At 43.8% G+C, this 17,026-nt stretch overlaps 1 protein-coding gene across 1 annotated transcript; it reads right to left on the reverse strand.

Moving 5' to 3' along the window:
* Nucleotides 1–1,260: 1,260 nt before the first annotated feature.
* On the reverse strand, nucleotides 1,261–16,629 carry LOC126176210 (trypsin delta-like). The gene is made up of 2 exons (XM_049923355.1): nucleotides 16,153–16,629; nucleotides 1,261–1,377 (listed from the first exon to the last, which is right to left on the reverse strand). The coding sequence occupies exons 1-2, from the start codon at nucleotides 16,627–16,629 to the stop codon at nucleotides 1,261–1,263; spliced, it is 594 nt and encodes a 197-aa protein (XP_049779312.1).
* Between the last annotated feature and the right edge of the window lie 397 nt (nucleotides 16,630–17,026).

A 17,026-nucleotide genomic window follows, 5' to 3' on the forward strand; every position in this document is an offset into this window, starting at 1 on the left:
ATCATAGGAATTTTCACCTTCCTGTAATATATTTTTTAAATCTATACAGGGTGTTTCACAATTAATTTCATGCTACACATTTACAGAGGTTACAGAGAGGACTTCGTACATCAATATTTAAATAGGAACCCATGTTCGGAAATGTCATTCAACAAAGCTAAAAAGCATCATAGTTACAGGTGCCAGTGACTGTAAATGTATGTATATACAGAGGGATTAAATGATGATGTTACAAAATTTCTAGGACGATAGAGAAGGATAAGTGCTTCAATCTGATGTAAGGTTTCCTATACTCGAAAAGAACATGTCGAAAGTTATAAGCGAAAACCGTTGTACTGTAAACATGGACTCTAAAATCCTTATCTCAGAAGCTATGAACACGTGTTTATCTTCAGTACTGTGAAACACGTTTTATCTACTGAGCAAATGCTTATAGTCCTTAAAGTATGTATTTAGAGCCCATGTATACTGTACTCTGTTCCTTGTTTTGGTCGATACTATCATCTTTGAACGTAGTAGAGGTATTCCACTGTCAAAGGTATCACAATGGTTATAGCTTTCGACTCGTTCGTTTCCAGTAGCGGGGGCCTTGCCTCAGACTTGTACATTTAACATTCTCCATCATACTATAAACTTTGCAGCGTCATCACGAATTCACCCTGAATATATATATATATATATATATATATATATATATATATATATATATATATATATAGACGACGGCGCCTGTAGCTTTGACACTCCGTAGCATCGGTGAATGAAATTCTGGGTACTAAGTCCCTTCTACAGCCTCCATAGTTTGTAACATGTTTTGTAAAACACCCTGTATATTTCCGTTTTTTAACTGTCATCCTTTCATTTTTAATTTCAAATACAGAACAACCCAAGACTTTTTCGTATTTTTCATTGTCATTTTTTTTTTTTTTTTTTTTGTTATTCGCTTGGCTGAAAAGTGCAGAATTGTGGCAGCATATGGGGCAAGGGCGATGAAACCAAAATTTAAAAAAAAGCCACCACGTACCCTTATTCGAGGGTTGGAATCCCTCTTCCTCTCACGAATAAGAACTGACTGGGCTGCTCTCAGGGTTTAAATCCGATAGGGCATTGTTTTCAATCGTCCTCGCCTTTGCTGCCAATACTCTCTAGGTGTCAAAAGCTTCACCACCAGCACGTGCTGCCCATCATTGCATTCCATGTTAGTCATCATCGTCACAGCAAGATCTTGCCATCGCCACCTGTCAGCGCTAGCTCCCTTATTCACTGCCAGCCTTCACCTCCATCAGTGTCACTGCCGCATCGTTGTCTGTTTGTCACCGCTACTGCTTCCATCTGTTTATCGCCGCCACTGCATGCCTGAGATAGATGCCTCCATCCCTGTCACATCAGAGACATTCTCACCGTTCACAAGTTCACCCCAGCTCGTCAGCACTGTCACCACCCTGTTTCAGCAGCTGCTCACCAACGCCATTCAACACTCTCCTCCATCATCGACCACTCTACTACATCAATGATCCACACCTCTCCATCTCCTGCTCCCACAGTCAATAGATAGAGAAAGTCCTCTGACCTACCCCCCCCCACCACGTCTATCCCCTTAGGAACTGTGATTGCTGTGTACAGATGTGAGCTGAGTTGGCGACCCTTCGCTCACAGCTCCAGGCTGCGTTGACTTCCGCCACACAGCTTGAGGCTGCTGCCAAGGAGCATCCCTGTGGAGGGTCAGATATCGAGCATGTTCCACGTGTCCCCCAATAGGTCCACTGCTATGGCCACCCTGGGTACTGCCTGCACTGAGGTTGACCCCTCACCCATGGCCGAGTGGGAGATCATTCCAAAGTCTGGCGGCCGGCAATGAAAAACTTTCTGAGGGCCGATTGTAGGGTCTCACCAGATCGTTTGACGAACAGGTTTCAGGCGTTATCTGTGGCTGTCGAAGTCTCCAGCCAGATGCCACCCTGTTCTAGAGGAGGCTTCTTGGCCTGCAAGGTCTGGGCACTCACAGAGGGTGGGTTTGCTGGTAGTTGGGAGCTCCAACGTTAGGAGTGTAATGGGGCCCCTTGGAACATGGCTGCCAAGGAGGGGAAGGAAGCCATTCTCCACTCTGTGTGCATACTGGGGGGAGTCATTCCGGATGTGGAAAGGGTGCTTCCACATGCCATGAAGAGTACAGGTTGCAGGCAGCTGCAGGTGATGTCTCATGTTGGTACCAATGACGTGTGTCGCTTTGGATCGGAGGAGATTCTCTCTGGTTTCCAGAGGCTAGCGGAAATGGTAAAGACTGCCAGTCTTGCTTGAGAGATTAAGGAGGAGCTCACCATCTGTAGCATCGTCGATAGAGCCGACTGTGGTCCTTTGGCGCAGAGCCAAGTGGAGGGTCTGAATTAGAGGCTCAGGCGGTTTTGTGACAGTGTAGGCTGCAGTTGCCTTGACTTGCGCCATTGGGTAGTGGGTTTCCGGGTTCCGCTTAATAGGTCAGGAGTACACTACACACAGGAAGCGGCTACACGGGTAGCTGGGGCTGTGTTGAAAAGACAGGACGGTTTTTTTAGGTTAGATAGTCTCAGGGAACCACAGAAAGGGCGTCCGTCTAAAGGGGGACAGATAAAACACAGTATGTTCGTTGTAGAAACGATCGGTATTGTAGTCTTAAATTGTCGTAACTGTTTGGGAAAGAACAGAGCTCCAAGCCCTAACAGAAAGCACTGAAGCTCAAATAGTAATACAGAAATCTGCCTAAGCCGGAAATAAGTTCAGCCAAAATTTGTTCAAACGAGCTAACAGTGTGCAGAAAGGATAGATTAAATACAGTTGGAGGTGGAGTATTTATTGCTGTCAGAAGTAGTTTCCCTTTTAGTAAAAATGAAGTAGATAGTTCCTGCGATACGGTGTGGGTACAGGTTATACTTGACAATCGGACTAAGCTATTGGTTGGATCGCTTTACCGATCCCCCACCCCTACCCCCGACTCAGAAGATATAGTTGCTGAACAGTTCAAAGAAAACTTGAGCCTCATTTCAAACAGGTACCCCACTCACACAGTTATAGTCTGTGGTGGCTTCAATCTACCCTCGATATGCTGGAAACATTATACGTTCAAAACCGGCGGTAGGCATAAAAAGTCATTCTAAATTGTACTGAATGCTTTCTCGGATAATTATTTTGAACAATTAGTTCATGAGCCCAAGCGAAGCGCAAGAGATTGCGAAAACATACTTGGCCTCGTAGCAACAAATAATCCTGGACAAATAGTGAGTAACGTGATGAATACAGGGATTAGGGACCACAAAGCAGTTGCTGCTAGGCTGAATGCCGGTAACACCAACAACCATCAAAAAGAAACGCAAGGCATATCTATTTAAAAAATTTGATAAAAATGCTATTAACGCAGTTTTAAGAGACAGTCTTCACTCCTTCCGATCTGAATATGTAAGCGTAAAAAAGTTGTGAAATGATTTTAAAGAGATGGTATCGACAGCAATTAAACGATATATACTACACAAATTAATAAGTGATGGCACTGATCCCCCATGGTACACAAAATGGGTCAGATCGCTGTTCCATAAGCACCGGAAAAAGCATCCCAAATTTAAAAGAACGCAAAATCCCCAAAACTGGCAAAGTTTTGCAGAAGTTCGAAATATAGCGCGTTCTTCAATGCGAGATGCTTTTAATAATTTCCGTAACGAAACTCTGTCTCGAAATATGGCAAAAAATCCAAAGAGATTCTGGTCATACATAGAACACACCAGTGGCAAAACGCAATCAATACCTTCACTGCGCGATAACAACGGTAAAGTCACTGATGACAATGCCACTAAAGCAGAGTTATTAAACACGGTTTTCCGAAACTCCATCACCAAAGAAGACGAAGTAAATATTCCTGAATTCCAAGACAAGAATCATAGAAGTAGATATCCTCGGTGTAGCAGAGCAGCTTAAACCACTTAATAAAGGCAAGGCTTCTGGTCCAGATGGTATACCAGTTAGGTTACTCTCAGAGTATGCTGATACAAGAAGTCCATATTTATCAATTATATACAACCGTTCGCTCACAGAAAGATCCGTACCTAAAGACTGGAAAATTGCTCAAGTCACACCAACACCCAAAAAGGGAAGTAGCAGTAATCCGTCGAATTACATGCCCATATCACTAAAGTCGATTTGTAGTAGGGTTTTCGAACATATACTGTACTCGAACATTATGAAGTACCTCGAAGAAAATGATTTATTGACATATACTCAGCACGGATTCAGAAAATATCGTTCTTGCGAAACACGACTAGCGCTTTATACTCATGGAGTAATGAGTGCTATCGACAGCGGATGTCAACTTGATTCCATATTTTTGGATTTCCAGAAGGCTTTCGACGCAGTTCCTCCCAAGTGTCTTTTAACCAAACTGCTTGACTATGGAATATCGCCTCAGGTGTGCGACTCGATTCGTGATTTCTTGTCAGAAAGGTTACAGTTCGTAGTAACAGACGGAAAGTCATCGACTAAAATAAAAGTAATATCCAGCGTTCCCCAAGGAAATGTTATAGGCCCTCTATTGTCCTTGATCTATATTAACGATATAAGAGACAATCTTAGTAGCCGTCTTAGATTGTTTGCAGATGATGCTGTCATTTACCGTCTTGTAAAGTCATCAGATGACCAAAAAGAATTGCAAAATGATTTAGATAAGACATCTGTGCGGTGCGAAAAGCCGCATTTGGCCCTGAATAAAGAAACGTGTGTAACTAATCACATGAGTACTAAAAGAAATCCACTAAATTTCAATTACGCGGTGAGTCACACAAATCTGAAGGCTGTTAATTCAACTAAACTCTTAGAGATTACAATCACAAATAACCTAAATTGGAACGATCATATAGATAATGTTGTGGGTAGAGCAAACCAAAGACCGCGATTCATTGGCAGAACACTTAGAAGGTGCATCAGGTCTACTAAAAATACTGCTTACACCACGCTTGTCTGCCCTATTCTGGAGTATAGCTGTGCAGTATGGGATCCGCATCATGTGGGACTGACGGAATACATCGAAAAATACAAAGAAGGGTGTCTCGTTTTGTGTTATCGTGAAATAGGGAAGGTAGTGCCACTGACATGATACATGAACTGGAGTGGCAATCATTAAAACAAAGGCTTTTTCGTTGGCGACGGGATCTTCTTATGAAATTTTAATCACCTGTTTTCTCCTCCGATTGCGAAAACATTCTGTTGTCACCCAGTTACATAGGGAGCAATGATCATAAAGATAAAATAAGAGAAATCAGTGCTCGCACAGAAAAATTTAAGTGCTCGTATTTCCCGCGCGCCGTTCGAGAGTGGAACAGTAGAAAGTCAGCTTGAAGGTGGTTCATTGAACCCTATTCCAGGCACTTTATCTTGAATAGCAGAGTAATCACGTAGACGTAGACTACCGTACCCCGTCCTAGTACAGCAATTATGTATGCACCTCTCTCTATACCCCGAATCCCCTGTCTTTTCTCTTTCAGCGTCGACTCGCCAGCCACCTCCACCACTGCCGCATGTGTGAAAGCCCACCGAGTAACTGTTGCAACATCTGATGTCACAAGCATCACCTCATCGAACATCACTGCACTGACCACATCAAGTCCTGTTGAAGGGTAATCATCAACAACGTCGTTTCCTTCCGCATCCCATCCCTCAACCATCCTTCCCTCCAACAGCCGTTAAGAAACCTACAAAACGTCAAACCACTGACATCTCTCCTTCTACTGCACCTAAAAACCGAAAACCGAAACTGACAACACTCAGTATATGGATACGGCTCGTACTCCTCCTACTTTTTCCTCTAGCGTCCAAACCATCATCCTCTCCAAAGTTCTTCAAACCCAAATCTTCACCCTCGAAATAAAAAAGAAGTCCCTAACAAGTCTCCACATCCAACAATCATCCCAAGAAAGTACGATACTTCATCCTACTACAGTTGAGAACCTCAATTCCCATACTACTCTTCTCTCCAAAATTCTTTGAATTGCTTTTGGTCCCAATTCCTTCTAAACACCTCTTACCACCACATCCAGGGCTAAACAGCCCAATCCCCCTGCCATCCTTACAGCATCACAACGGTTGAAGTTGATATCATGGTTAAAGAAGTGGCATCTGAGACGAAAAACCACCTTATTTAGAAGTTCGATAAGCTCTTTGGATCAATAGTAACCATGGCCCTACTCACCTCGTCTGTGTCCTTTCTGAGGAAGTGGCATCTAAATTGAACAAAGTCGAAAAGGCCCTTCATATCAATAATGATCTTGGCCCCACTCGTCTCGTCTGTGTCTTCTCTGAATCTGCTACCATCACAGACTTTCTCCTTATAGACAGACCCCTTATCTACCACCACTTCATCAAGGTCGATTCTTCAATCTCCCATCCTGACACTGTCAAAAAAGGTGTCCACTACAATCACCATCTTACCGATGTCGTGAATTCAATTGTTACACTAGTGCTTCATTCGAAGACTTGAAGTCTTAGAATGAAGCACTAAAAAAAAAAGAAAAAAAATCTTAAGCTACATGGCTGTTGATGAATTTAATTGACACTGACAGATTCCCATAAGTCCTTCCATATCCTCGAACACCATGCATTCCATGTCGCTTTCTGCAGCTGTTTACTAGCCCCACATGGACCCCCTACCATGTCATCACTTTCCAACTCACCCACATCGAACATCTCCTCAACTCCTATATTACCCTCAAACTACATTCAAACAATCCCATTGTTTCCCCCCCGATCACCAATCCTGGGACGCTGCTGCTCCTTTACAAAAACGTCCTACTGGTCTTGTATCTACATACACTTCATATCGTACCCCAAAGCAACTTCAACCGACCCCCTCTCCCAAACAACGAAATCTGCTCCGATATTTATCCATCCCACCAGCCACAGCTTTTTCCACCTATCTCCACTCCACATCAGGGCTCCCCCTCTCTCTTCACTTTCCATTTCATTCCCTCCCTTTCCTTATCAGAACTACAGCCCTGTTCACCCACTAGACTCATTCTTCTTTCCATATTTCACAACACGCAACTTACTAACCATCCTATTTCTACATACACTAACCTACGACATATGAATTTATACCTACCATCATCCAAATGCTTAATCTGCCCAGAGTTTCTTTACTCAGCACGCTCTTCAGCTGTTTAGTGAAAGTGCATGCTTCATTTTAACAAATGTTGCAGTTTTCATTTTTAATTTTTAAAGACTGACATGTCCATTTTTTTCTTTTTACCTTTATCTGGCTATACTACCTGCAGACTACATTCTAATAACCCATTTTTCTCCCCTCTGATCAAGAAACATATTGTTGTGAACATCTGCAAACACATCCCACAGTCCCTATACCTACACACACTCCATATGATACCCCAAGGCAACTTCAACCAACTCTCTATCCCAGACAATAAGATCTGTTCCTTCCTACGGGCTTTCTCTTCCCACCAATCCCACTCCACATCAGGGCTCTTCTCTTCTTTACCCTCTCCATTGATCCCCATTCCATTCTTCCCCATACACCAAACTCTTTGTCATCCTCTCACATTCCCATCTTCTGTCTTCCCACTGTCCACCCAAACAACTACCTTCATCTCCACAGATTTATTATCAACAGATCCTTGTCTTTTGTACCTACATCACTCAGGACCATAGAATGCATTATCTCCTCCCAAAATACTTCTCACGCAATGTAGGTCTTCATATTTTATGTGAAAGTGGAGTGCTGTGGTGCTTTTTCGTAAAAGAAACTCACCACGTTGCAACATATTTTTAAATTGTGTATATTTTCGTCTTTTTAGCTGTCCATCTTGGATCTTCTTTGTTTTAAAATGAAGGTCATCACGTTTTCTTCTCATGTTTGTTATATTTTTAAGAACTACGTCGGTTGAAATGTGGAATATTGTACCACTGATAGCCATAATAATGAAGAAAAGAAACCGCAGCTCATTTAGCCAGATACCTGTATGTAAGGTGACGCTGATGCTTGCCACAGCGATTGGCAACAGTCCATATAGACTAGTCCACATCCACATAACATTTTCCACACTCACAACTATGTTATAAATTGCTGGTGCACGCAAGCCGACATTATTTTTTACTGGTCGCAACATCTGTTTAATTTTGTAAGGTGGTAAGATTTTGCCACCACACATTTGATATTACATTAGATTTACATTTATATTGGATCAGTGGATTGTATAATCAGATTATTAATCATTTCAGTGGCTGATACTGACTATCATCACATCATAACAATTTCTGTAATATTGCTTGTCTGGGAGTTAAGTGGAGCTGAGCACTGACAAAGAGTGAATCGGCCCACGCGTTCCTCAGACGCCGCTGTCGGCTAAAGAGCAGCTGGAAAGAGACTTGTTGCATTCTGCAGCAGTGGAAAATTACTGCCTTGAGAGAGAGCTGAGTGTGGAGGCAGCAGTTGACAATGCTCAAGGCCACAGATCCATTGTAGCAAGCACAGAGCGGATGGGACGTTGCTCTCTGGTGGACGGAAAAAGTTTCAGAATAGCGTACCTGGAGGAAGAGTATCGGGAAAGGAACAGGGTGAAAAGACATCCTTTTAGTTTGAAGGAATCCTCAGGATGAAAAACGATGGTCGCAATTTGACATCAAGAAATCATCTCACAGAAAGCGCTGAGGTAAGTTTCCCTATGAAAAGCAGAGACGTGTTTTTATTGGTGGAATGCTAAGGTAGTAGGACGGCAAATGGACACTTCCAGAAAATCTTCTGAAAGGAGTAGGAGCTGCATGTGATAGGCTAGCTGATTCATTACCCATGTGGTGAGAGATAATGTCTTTGTAATGGTGACTGCGATTCGTCATCTGAGTGTAATTGCAGACATCATGTTTCCAGGGCGTGTGTCATGGACAGAACACTTCCATCCAGGGATCAAGCAAGGGCACTTCCCTGCCTGGAAAGATCGAAAACAGTTCTCTCACGGGATCAACACAGAGACTTCACCGCCGACAGCCACAGAGGACTATCTGGTGATTAGACTTTGAGAAGTTCGACACGGAGAGCATGTGAAGTCATTTCGCTGTAAGAGTTGTTATTCTGTTTACTTGAATGATGATTGTTTAGATTTCTGTGGAATATGACACTGAAGTGATCCTTTATAGGAGAATACTTGAGTCAAATTTCTGGCTAGTAAGAAAACAGAAATCTTCTGTCTTCTACTGAGGTAATTTCATCCCTTGGAGTTTGCAGAAGGCACATTGCGTCCACTATGTAGACACAGAACTACAGGTATATCAGGAACATCATCTTCACAGTGACCAACGCTCTCGTGATCAGATCATCGGTGGAAGACAATTGCTTTCCCTACCTCAATAAGTGATATGCGCACTTCAGTTTGGGAGAAGGGGAAATACTCACCATAAATGTGTTGAGTTTCATTTGAGTGTCCACTGCATTCATCTGAAAGTGCGAGTCAGGATGAATGTGTTTAGTTTCTAACCGCTAGTCAGTATCAGCCAACTTCGTGTCCATTTAATAACAGGTGACTGGGAACCAGTAGGGGGGGCGGGGTGGGGGGTGGGGGGGGCGCAGTCTAAGATCAGTCAAACATTCGTTCTGCCAATCGCGAAATTGTAGAGTACAATTTAACGTTGTGGGCTTAATATTTATACACTTTCTTGCAAGCTGCATGTTTTTCCCCATAATTAATAATTTATGGTTTCCAGGCTGTAATACATTCTAGTGCCATCACGACAAAGATGATAAATGAATTAAAACTATAATATGATACCTCGTTTAATGGGAATCCGTAGGTGTAAACTCTCAATGGAAGGATCATCTTTATCATTTGTAGGCACAAGAATTCCATTGCGGAGACAACATTAGACAACTACACCGTACACACGCCATACATTACAGACACCACGGATATTTACAATTGTTCTGGGTGGCCGGAGGACTGGTCATATCCCTTCTCTGTTTACGACTCTACGTTGTTGCACCGCAAATTGGAAGCCATGTTAGACGAAGGCTTCTTCTCTCACTTTAACGCCTAATGCGAGGGACAGCGCTGTGAACAACACTCAATAGAGAGTACAGTAAAAAATATATGGACACAGAGGGCGCCAGCTCAGCACTGCCATTTCTGTGTTGTCATCATTACGGTAATATAGCCAATCGGATGCCAGGTAGTTGGTATAAAAGTGGGAACCTCGCCAGTTCACCATCATCACTCTTAGTCCCTGGCGACGATAATGGGGACAATTATCGAAAGATGCAGCAAATAAACCAAGAACTTTTTACGCATAGCAGTGGAAGTTTTTAGCTAACGCTAAAAGTGCTCAATATGGGGACAGTTTGTGACACTGCAAGCGTCCATACGTGCGGGCAGTTAACTGAAATCTCCGACATGAATTGCCTAGAACGCACGCAGCAGAAAATCTGCTCATTGGGTTGCCTGTCTACAGGCGTAAATTAATTCAGTACGACTGTAGGGAGAGGCTGATATTTACACATCTTGTAATGTGTCTGCACCCTACTGCAACTACACCATGGCCCGTGTTGCAGGTCTGCGTGGCACGTATTCGTCAAGTCCTCTGTACATTTGTCATCAGAGAAGACAACAAGCATGAAGGGATACACGTCGTCTCTAATAATGTTCAAATGCAGCGCAGTTGACACGTGGCCTTTGATTACTACTACAGGTCTCGTGGAATCGCTGGTTAAAATTCCCCATAGCAGAATGCTGACCTCGAGGTACTGTCCATGCCACAGGGTATGTTTCAAACAGCTGTTCGACTTCACGATGGTGTATCTGGACACGACCATCGACCTGCTGTAACAAGGAACATGTTTCATATGACCAGGCGATATGTTTACACTGATCCAAGGTCCATTCACGATCCTCTGCCTGTTGAAACAGTAATGGACGATGTCGTCGGGTCAACGTGGAAACACATAGTTATCGTCTCTTGAAGAGTTCCATGTACTATAATATGCACCGAACAGTGTGATCCTAAAAGTTCTGCCTACAGAATTGTTGTCTTTCATCAGGTCTGCCGCATTACGTCGTTACCTGTCCCATTTTACAGAGCTGACTAGCGCCGAACTCCACGTTCTGTAGTGAGACTTGGATGTCCGACACCTTGCCGCCAGCTTGTGATTTCACCATCTGCAACCACTTTCCATTCGTGCTCACGGCAGTAGTATTGAGACAGTCGACCAGCTTAGCCGTTTCCGAGGTGCTCGTTCCCAGACACCAGGTCACAATAATTTTTCCTTTTTCGGAGCTATTTGTCAGTGTATTTGCCATTTGTGACCCTTATTTCCGCTAGAGTGAATATCCATTCTTCTCGCTCCTCTCAAATATTCTTTACTTGCCGCATCATGCCCCCATAGTGTCTCCTGGCGGCATTCAGTTTCGCGGTAAGCAGTGATCACCATGTTCGGGGTGGCTACAATTACACTTTCGCTACTTGGGAGGCCCCCGAAAAACTAGTGATCGTAGGACAGTCCAATTTCGTGGCAACGTTTGAAAGAACATGCGGAAGAGATATAAAAAATAAACCATTGAAAGGAACCCTTTCTAATTTACACATGTTTCAATTGCGTACGGTTTTTACGTTTCATGTTACAAACGTTGCTCAATGTGACGATAATCATCATTCACAATGGCCTGGAACTGCTTTGTAGATACCGTTTCACAACTGTTAGAAGCACTTTTCATGTGATGGACGATGAAATGTTCAGCTGTTGTGACACATCTCGTACACTGCTTGTAGATCGCACATTGCGTCCAAGATTCTCAGCAATGATGACACTATCTTCAACAATTTCTGGCACAATCGACCGACGGCCTCTCCTGGGAGCAATTATCAAATCGCAAGTTAATTTGAACTTCCGAATAACTTTCTTCTAGCCTGGTTCGGAAAAAGAACCTCTCTGTATCCCTTTAACGGGTCGAACTCGCAAAGAGTTGCGGCGCTGTTGCTATTGTTATGATAAAACAGCTTTACGAATAGAGCCCTGCTCACCTTGTCCAGACCCATGGTGACTGTCTGAAACTGTAATGCACATCGGTACTTCCTTTTCAACCCTACATCGCCATGCCAGCACCAGCACGAACGGCAAGTCATGACACTAACACTATTTACGACACAAATCCTGCAGTGCACAGTCTGAACACCATTCCAGTAGTGTTCGGTATCCATACGGTAAACAGTTTTCCGTCTGCACTGTCTCAAGAAGTGAAAGCTTATAACCACCGTGTATCCGTTGATTGGTATATTTTAATTACTATTATTATTATTAAGTGATTAATCAGTAACACAAGGTGATAACTGAACATTTAACAACCTGCGGGCGCCAGAAGACGTTTGAGGACGATTCCAGCAGAAGGATTAAAACACGGAATTTTGGAGAAAATGTTTAAAGAGTAGCAAGGTATGTCTTACTCACCCAGGAGCATTTTACCTTCACAGCAGCTGACTGGTTTCGTATATGGGGCGGTTGAAGCTAGCAAATAGATGGACCTCGAAAGAAATAAGCAGAAAAGAAGAAAATATCTGTTTGTCAAGCTAAATAGGATTTTCAGAATTAAACTTCCGACATTTATAAATTGGTGTATATTGTCAGTTTTGACACATGACAGCTGGACATGGATCTTGATGCAAAAACTGTTCATAAACTTAGGTTTCGCCAGCAGTCAACGGAGATATTGGTGTTGTGTATCACTACAAGGGGCAGGGAAACAAACAGAATGATCCAGAAAGAGACTGGAATGGACACATAATGAAGAACGTATTGGAAATGAAACGCTTGGGTGGTTCTCGTATACAGGCAATTTGATCGAGGATGGAGGATTGCATTTGATCGAAGATTTCCGAAAGATAATTACAGATCAAGACGATGACCTAATCTAAGGAGAGTAGATGTCACTTGAAAACATACACAGCTGAAGAGAAAGCGAGAACGCAACGCATGGAGTAATTTGGAGGTGGACTTCATTCGTTAGTGGACGTGAAAACGTGAGTACTATTAAATTCAGTTAAAAATCAGTTTGTGCTGGAAGGTACTTACCTGTCCAGCGGCCATTTACATTTGTACCCAACAAGCCACCGAATAGCCTGTGGCGTAGGGATCGCATTGTATTTGTGCCTTCCGCTTTCTGCGCCGACGGTATTTCCGAAAGGCTATTGTCCCTATCCTTCTCTATAAACACAAAATGTTCCAATACTGTCACGTGGACATTACGTGAGATACAAATTTGACTAATTTTACGACTTGCGGTCTCGTAATTGTGTAAATAAAAGCTTCCCACGTTTCACGACGCCTTCTCTTAACGCCTCGCACCACAGTTTGTAGAGCGGATGTGTGACGTACTCATGCCTACTGAACTTTCGCCGTGACGAAGCACACAACTCGTCTTTCGATTTTCTTTATCTCTCCTATCAATCCAACTCGACAAGGGTCGTCTTTTGTGTGTGAACTGTCCTTTATTATGGTGCTTAAAGTAAATCCGAGCCTGGTATCTCCATTTCCCATGGCTTGAATGCCGTGTTGATTCTATGCTAAACCCTCCCAGACATACATTCTAGGGCTCTTGACGCCTGTGCAATATGAGGTCGTCACGTCAGTTCTTACTCTTTGAGTTGATATCGAGAGTCTTTTGCCAGTCCTCGTATCAGTTTTCGGAGTTGTTACGCAATGCGGAATATTTTGAATATGATGGATCTTCTAGTCATTCTGTGGTTCGTAGCGATTCTCGAACAAGGTACACTAAGAAATGTAGACTTTTTTACCAGGTCATTTATATTACATCGTGAACAGCATATGCCATGAGCTACTTTCGTGTCGTACAATAGCACCCCATGAAGCTTAGACAAGAATGAAGAGCTAATCTGAAGGTGTCACGTGTTCTGAACCTGTAAAAGATGTAGGAAGCACAGGTGGCTACGACTCCACCGTTCACTTTTTATTCACTTTTTATAGCGATGGACAGAACACCAAAAACACAACACATTACTATGCGTAATACGTTGTAGGAAGCCCTTTGGCACTCAAAACAGCTTCCATTCACGTTGGAATGGATAAATACAGTTAATACATGATTTTAAAAGGAATCTTACACGACTGTCCCTGTAAAATAGTGGCAAGTTTAGATAACGATTATGGAGGTTGTTTGTGATGATGGACCATTTTCCCCAAAGTAGACCACAAAGGCAAAATTATATTGGGAGCTGCTGAAAGTGCTGCCGAGGGACGACGTGAAAATTCATCCTCGGGCGCAGAAAACCAGTCATAGACGATGATAACTACGTGAACGGGGGTCTTCTCGTCTTGAAGCACTGCATCAACACTAGGGAACAAACATTGCACGATGAGATGAAGGCGGGCCGGTGTGGCCGTGCGGTTAAAGGCGCTTCAGTCTGGAACCGCGTGACCGCTCCGGTCGCAGGTTCGAATCCTGCCTCGGGCATGGATGTGTGTGATGTCCTTAGGTTAGTTAAGTTTAAGTAGTTCTAAGTTCTAGGGGACTGATGACCACAGATGTTAAGTCCCATAGTGCTCAGAGCCATTTGAACCATTTGATGAGATGAATCTAATGCCCAGAAATCGTCATATAATCCTTGGCAGTATGCGACCTTGCAGAATAACCATAGGGCCCATAGAGTATAACGATACGGCTGTCGCAATTATCACCGAGGCCCACCATGTTTCACTCTTCGGAGCAAAACCTGCGAGAAATTCGAAATAATGTAAAATTAGACTCATCCGACCAAGTAACTGTCTTCTAGTACGCCATAGTCCGTGTTTAATACCTTCAGCATCACTTTTTCCTGCTACGATCTTTTACATCAGTGATTAGTAGTTTTGGAATTTCACCGCACCTTGAAATTCCATGTTTATGGAGTCCCGTTCATGTTGTTTTCGTGCTAACAGATTTCGAGAGCGCGCCATTCAGTTCCGTACTGAGTTTTGCAGCTGTCGTCGTCTCAATTTTCGTCACATTTCTCTACAAAGACTGTCTACCACAATCACTAAACACAAACTTTCCTCCGCTTTGTGACTTACCAGATGCTGATTTCTCCGCTTTCCCTGTGTCTGGTATAAATCTTCGGAAGGGTTACTCTGGGAACACCAAACACTTTGGCTCCTTTGATTACGAATGCATCCACCATACGAGCACTGACAGTTCGCATACGTTCGAATTCACTTAGCTAAGAAATAACGCACTCACTGAGCACTGTATTGACCACTACTGACACGTGCATTGTATTGAGGATACCGCAAAAGTGCTATTCGTTGTCAAATACAACAGCGCAACCCGCAAACTTGGCTAGCATCTGGATTCATCTGCAAGCACTCATTTCTCGCGATTTTTCCGTATATTCCTGTACCGAGTTATATTGAACAATAAACTACCGAGTACTCTCACAAGTGTTGTGAAACGATATACAGTCACAATAATGGGGACGGGCAAGTATACCACACCACTATTTTACGAACTTCCAGCTTGGTGGGGCAGCTTGTTAATCAGTACAACGAAAAAGCAGTCCAAGTTGCAAACTTAGTTTCGCCTCGAGACCCATTTTCAAACCATCGTAAAACAGTTGAAAATGGCATTTCCGAAGCTGCCTAAAACGTGCAACAAACATTACAGTGCATACAGATAACTGTATGCACTGTAAATATTCATTGTACATGATGATTTGAAAATGGGTCTCTGCCCGTAACTAATCATCTGCTGAATAAACAGTAAAAGTTTGCAAATTGGACTGGTTTCTCGTTCTACCATTATTTTATTCTATTAGCTACATATAGCTAGACACTGTAGCTGATGTCTGCCGGGATTTTATGTCATTCCTCATCATTCAAGATACTTTGAGCACCGCTGAAGTAGCGACACGCTGGGAGAGAGACGTTCACGAAGTTGTTTACTATCTAGATGACAGACATGCCACGTCCCCTTAGTATAATGTCAGTCACAAAAAAACTTTACATCAGCATGTAGCGTGTGTCGCGATAGTAGGAGAGTATTGCTGGCAATGCTGCTGGCAATGTCGTATCACAGTCTTGGAACGTAAATGTATTCCAGCACGGGTCGTCAGATTTTTCTTAGGCTCTTAAGACTTAACGACTGAGGCTAACATTACCTTCACTTTACGGTCAGCAAAGAATGAGCCCAAGATGGAGACGACAGCGACGTCGTAATCAGCGGTGAGGCCGTGCTTCTCGTGGCGGACCTTCTGAGCCACGTTGAACTGCGTGCCTCCGCTGCCGCGTGAGGAGGTGCCGGTCCTGACGGACAGGCCTCTGTTGGGCGTCAGGGAGAAGCAATGCGCGGCCGTCAGCAGCCAGGTCTCGCTGATGACGGAGCCGCCGCACACGTGCCGGCCCAACGCCTCCAGCGACACCTGCCACGGGAATTGCGAGATATCGGCCGGCAAGCTGCCCACCACGGGGATTCCCACTCGGTTACTGCGCCCCCGAAGCGACAGCGTGTACGGCGTAGAGCTAATAGGAGGGGAGTTGTGGCCTCCGAGCGCCGAACACTGGCTGCGCAGCATGCTGGGCGGCACGGCGCCGCATGCGGACACCAGCAGCCACAGCGCGGCGGCTGACGGCAGCATCTCGGCCCTTTGTCCGGCAACGGCTGCGACCCTGTAGGCATTTACAAAGGCCCGTCATATCGATAAAGTGAAACCTCGCCCATCAGTACGTTTCTCACAGTTCAAAAAGTTAACTGAAGCGAAGTGTTTGTTACATTCTGTTTCGGAATTTTGGTCAAGTTAACACATCCACATACCCTGCTCTCCACATTCACGTGTCTAGAAGACCGTTCATTGAACCACTTTCACACCATTTCTCTACCGTTCCAGATTTACAGCGCGCGGGGAAACCGAAGACTTAAGTGGTAACATCTCTGTTTCAAAAAAATCTGTTGCTCTTTGTTGACTTAAAAGATACTTTGAGCCTTCTACACCGAAGCTCCAAAGAAACTACTATAGGCATGCGTATTCAAATACA

The sequence above is a fragment of the Schistocerca cancellata genome, chromosome 3 (genome assembly GCF_023864275.1).
Source record: "Schistocerca cancellata isolate TAMUIC-IGC-003103 chromosome 3, iqSchCanc2.1, whole genome shotgun sequence".
Lineage (NCBI taxonomy): Eukaryota > Metazoa > Arthropoda > Insecta > Orthoptera > Acrididae > Schistocerca > Schistocerca cancellata.

Excerpts from the sequence above, each read along its gene's own strand:
- LOC126176210 (XM_049923355.1), bottom strand. The coding sequence starts at position 16,629 with ATGCTGCCGTCAGCCGCCGCGCTGTGGCTGCTGGTGTCCGCATGCGGC. Across the intron at positions 1,378-16,152 it reads TTGCTGACCGTAAAGTGAAG|GGATGGAGGCATCTATCTCA; the intron begins GTAATGTTAGCC and ends CTGATGTGACAG.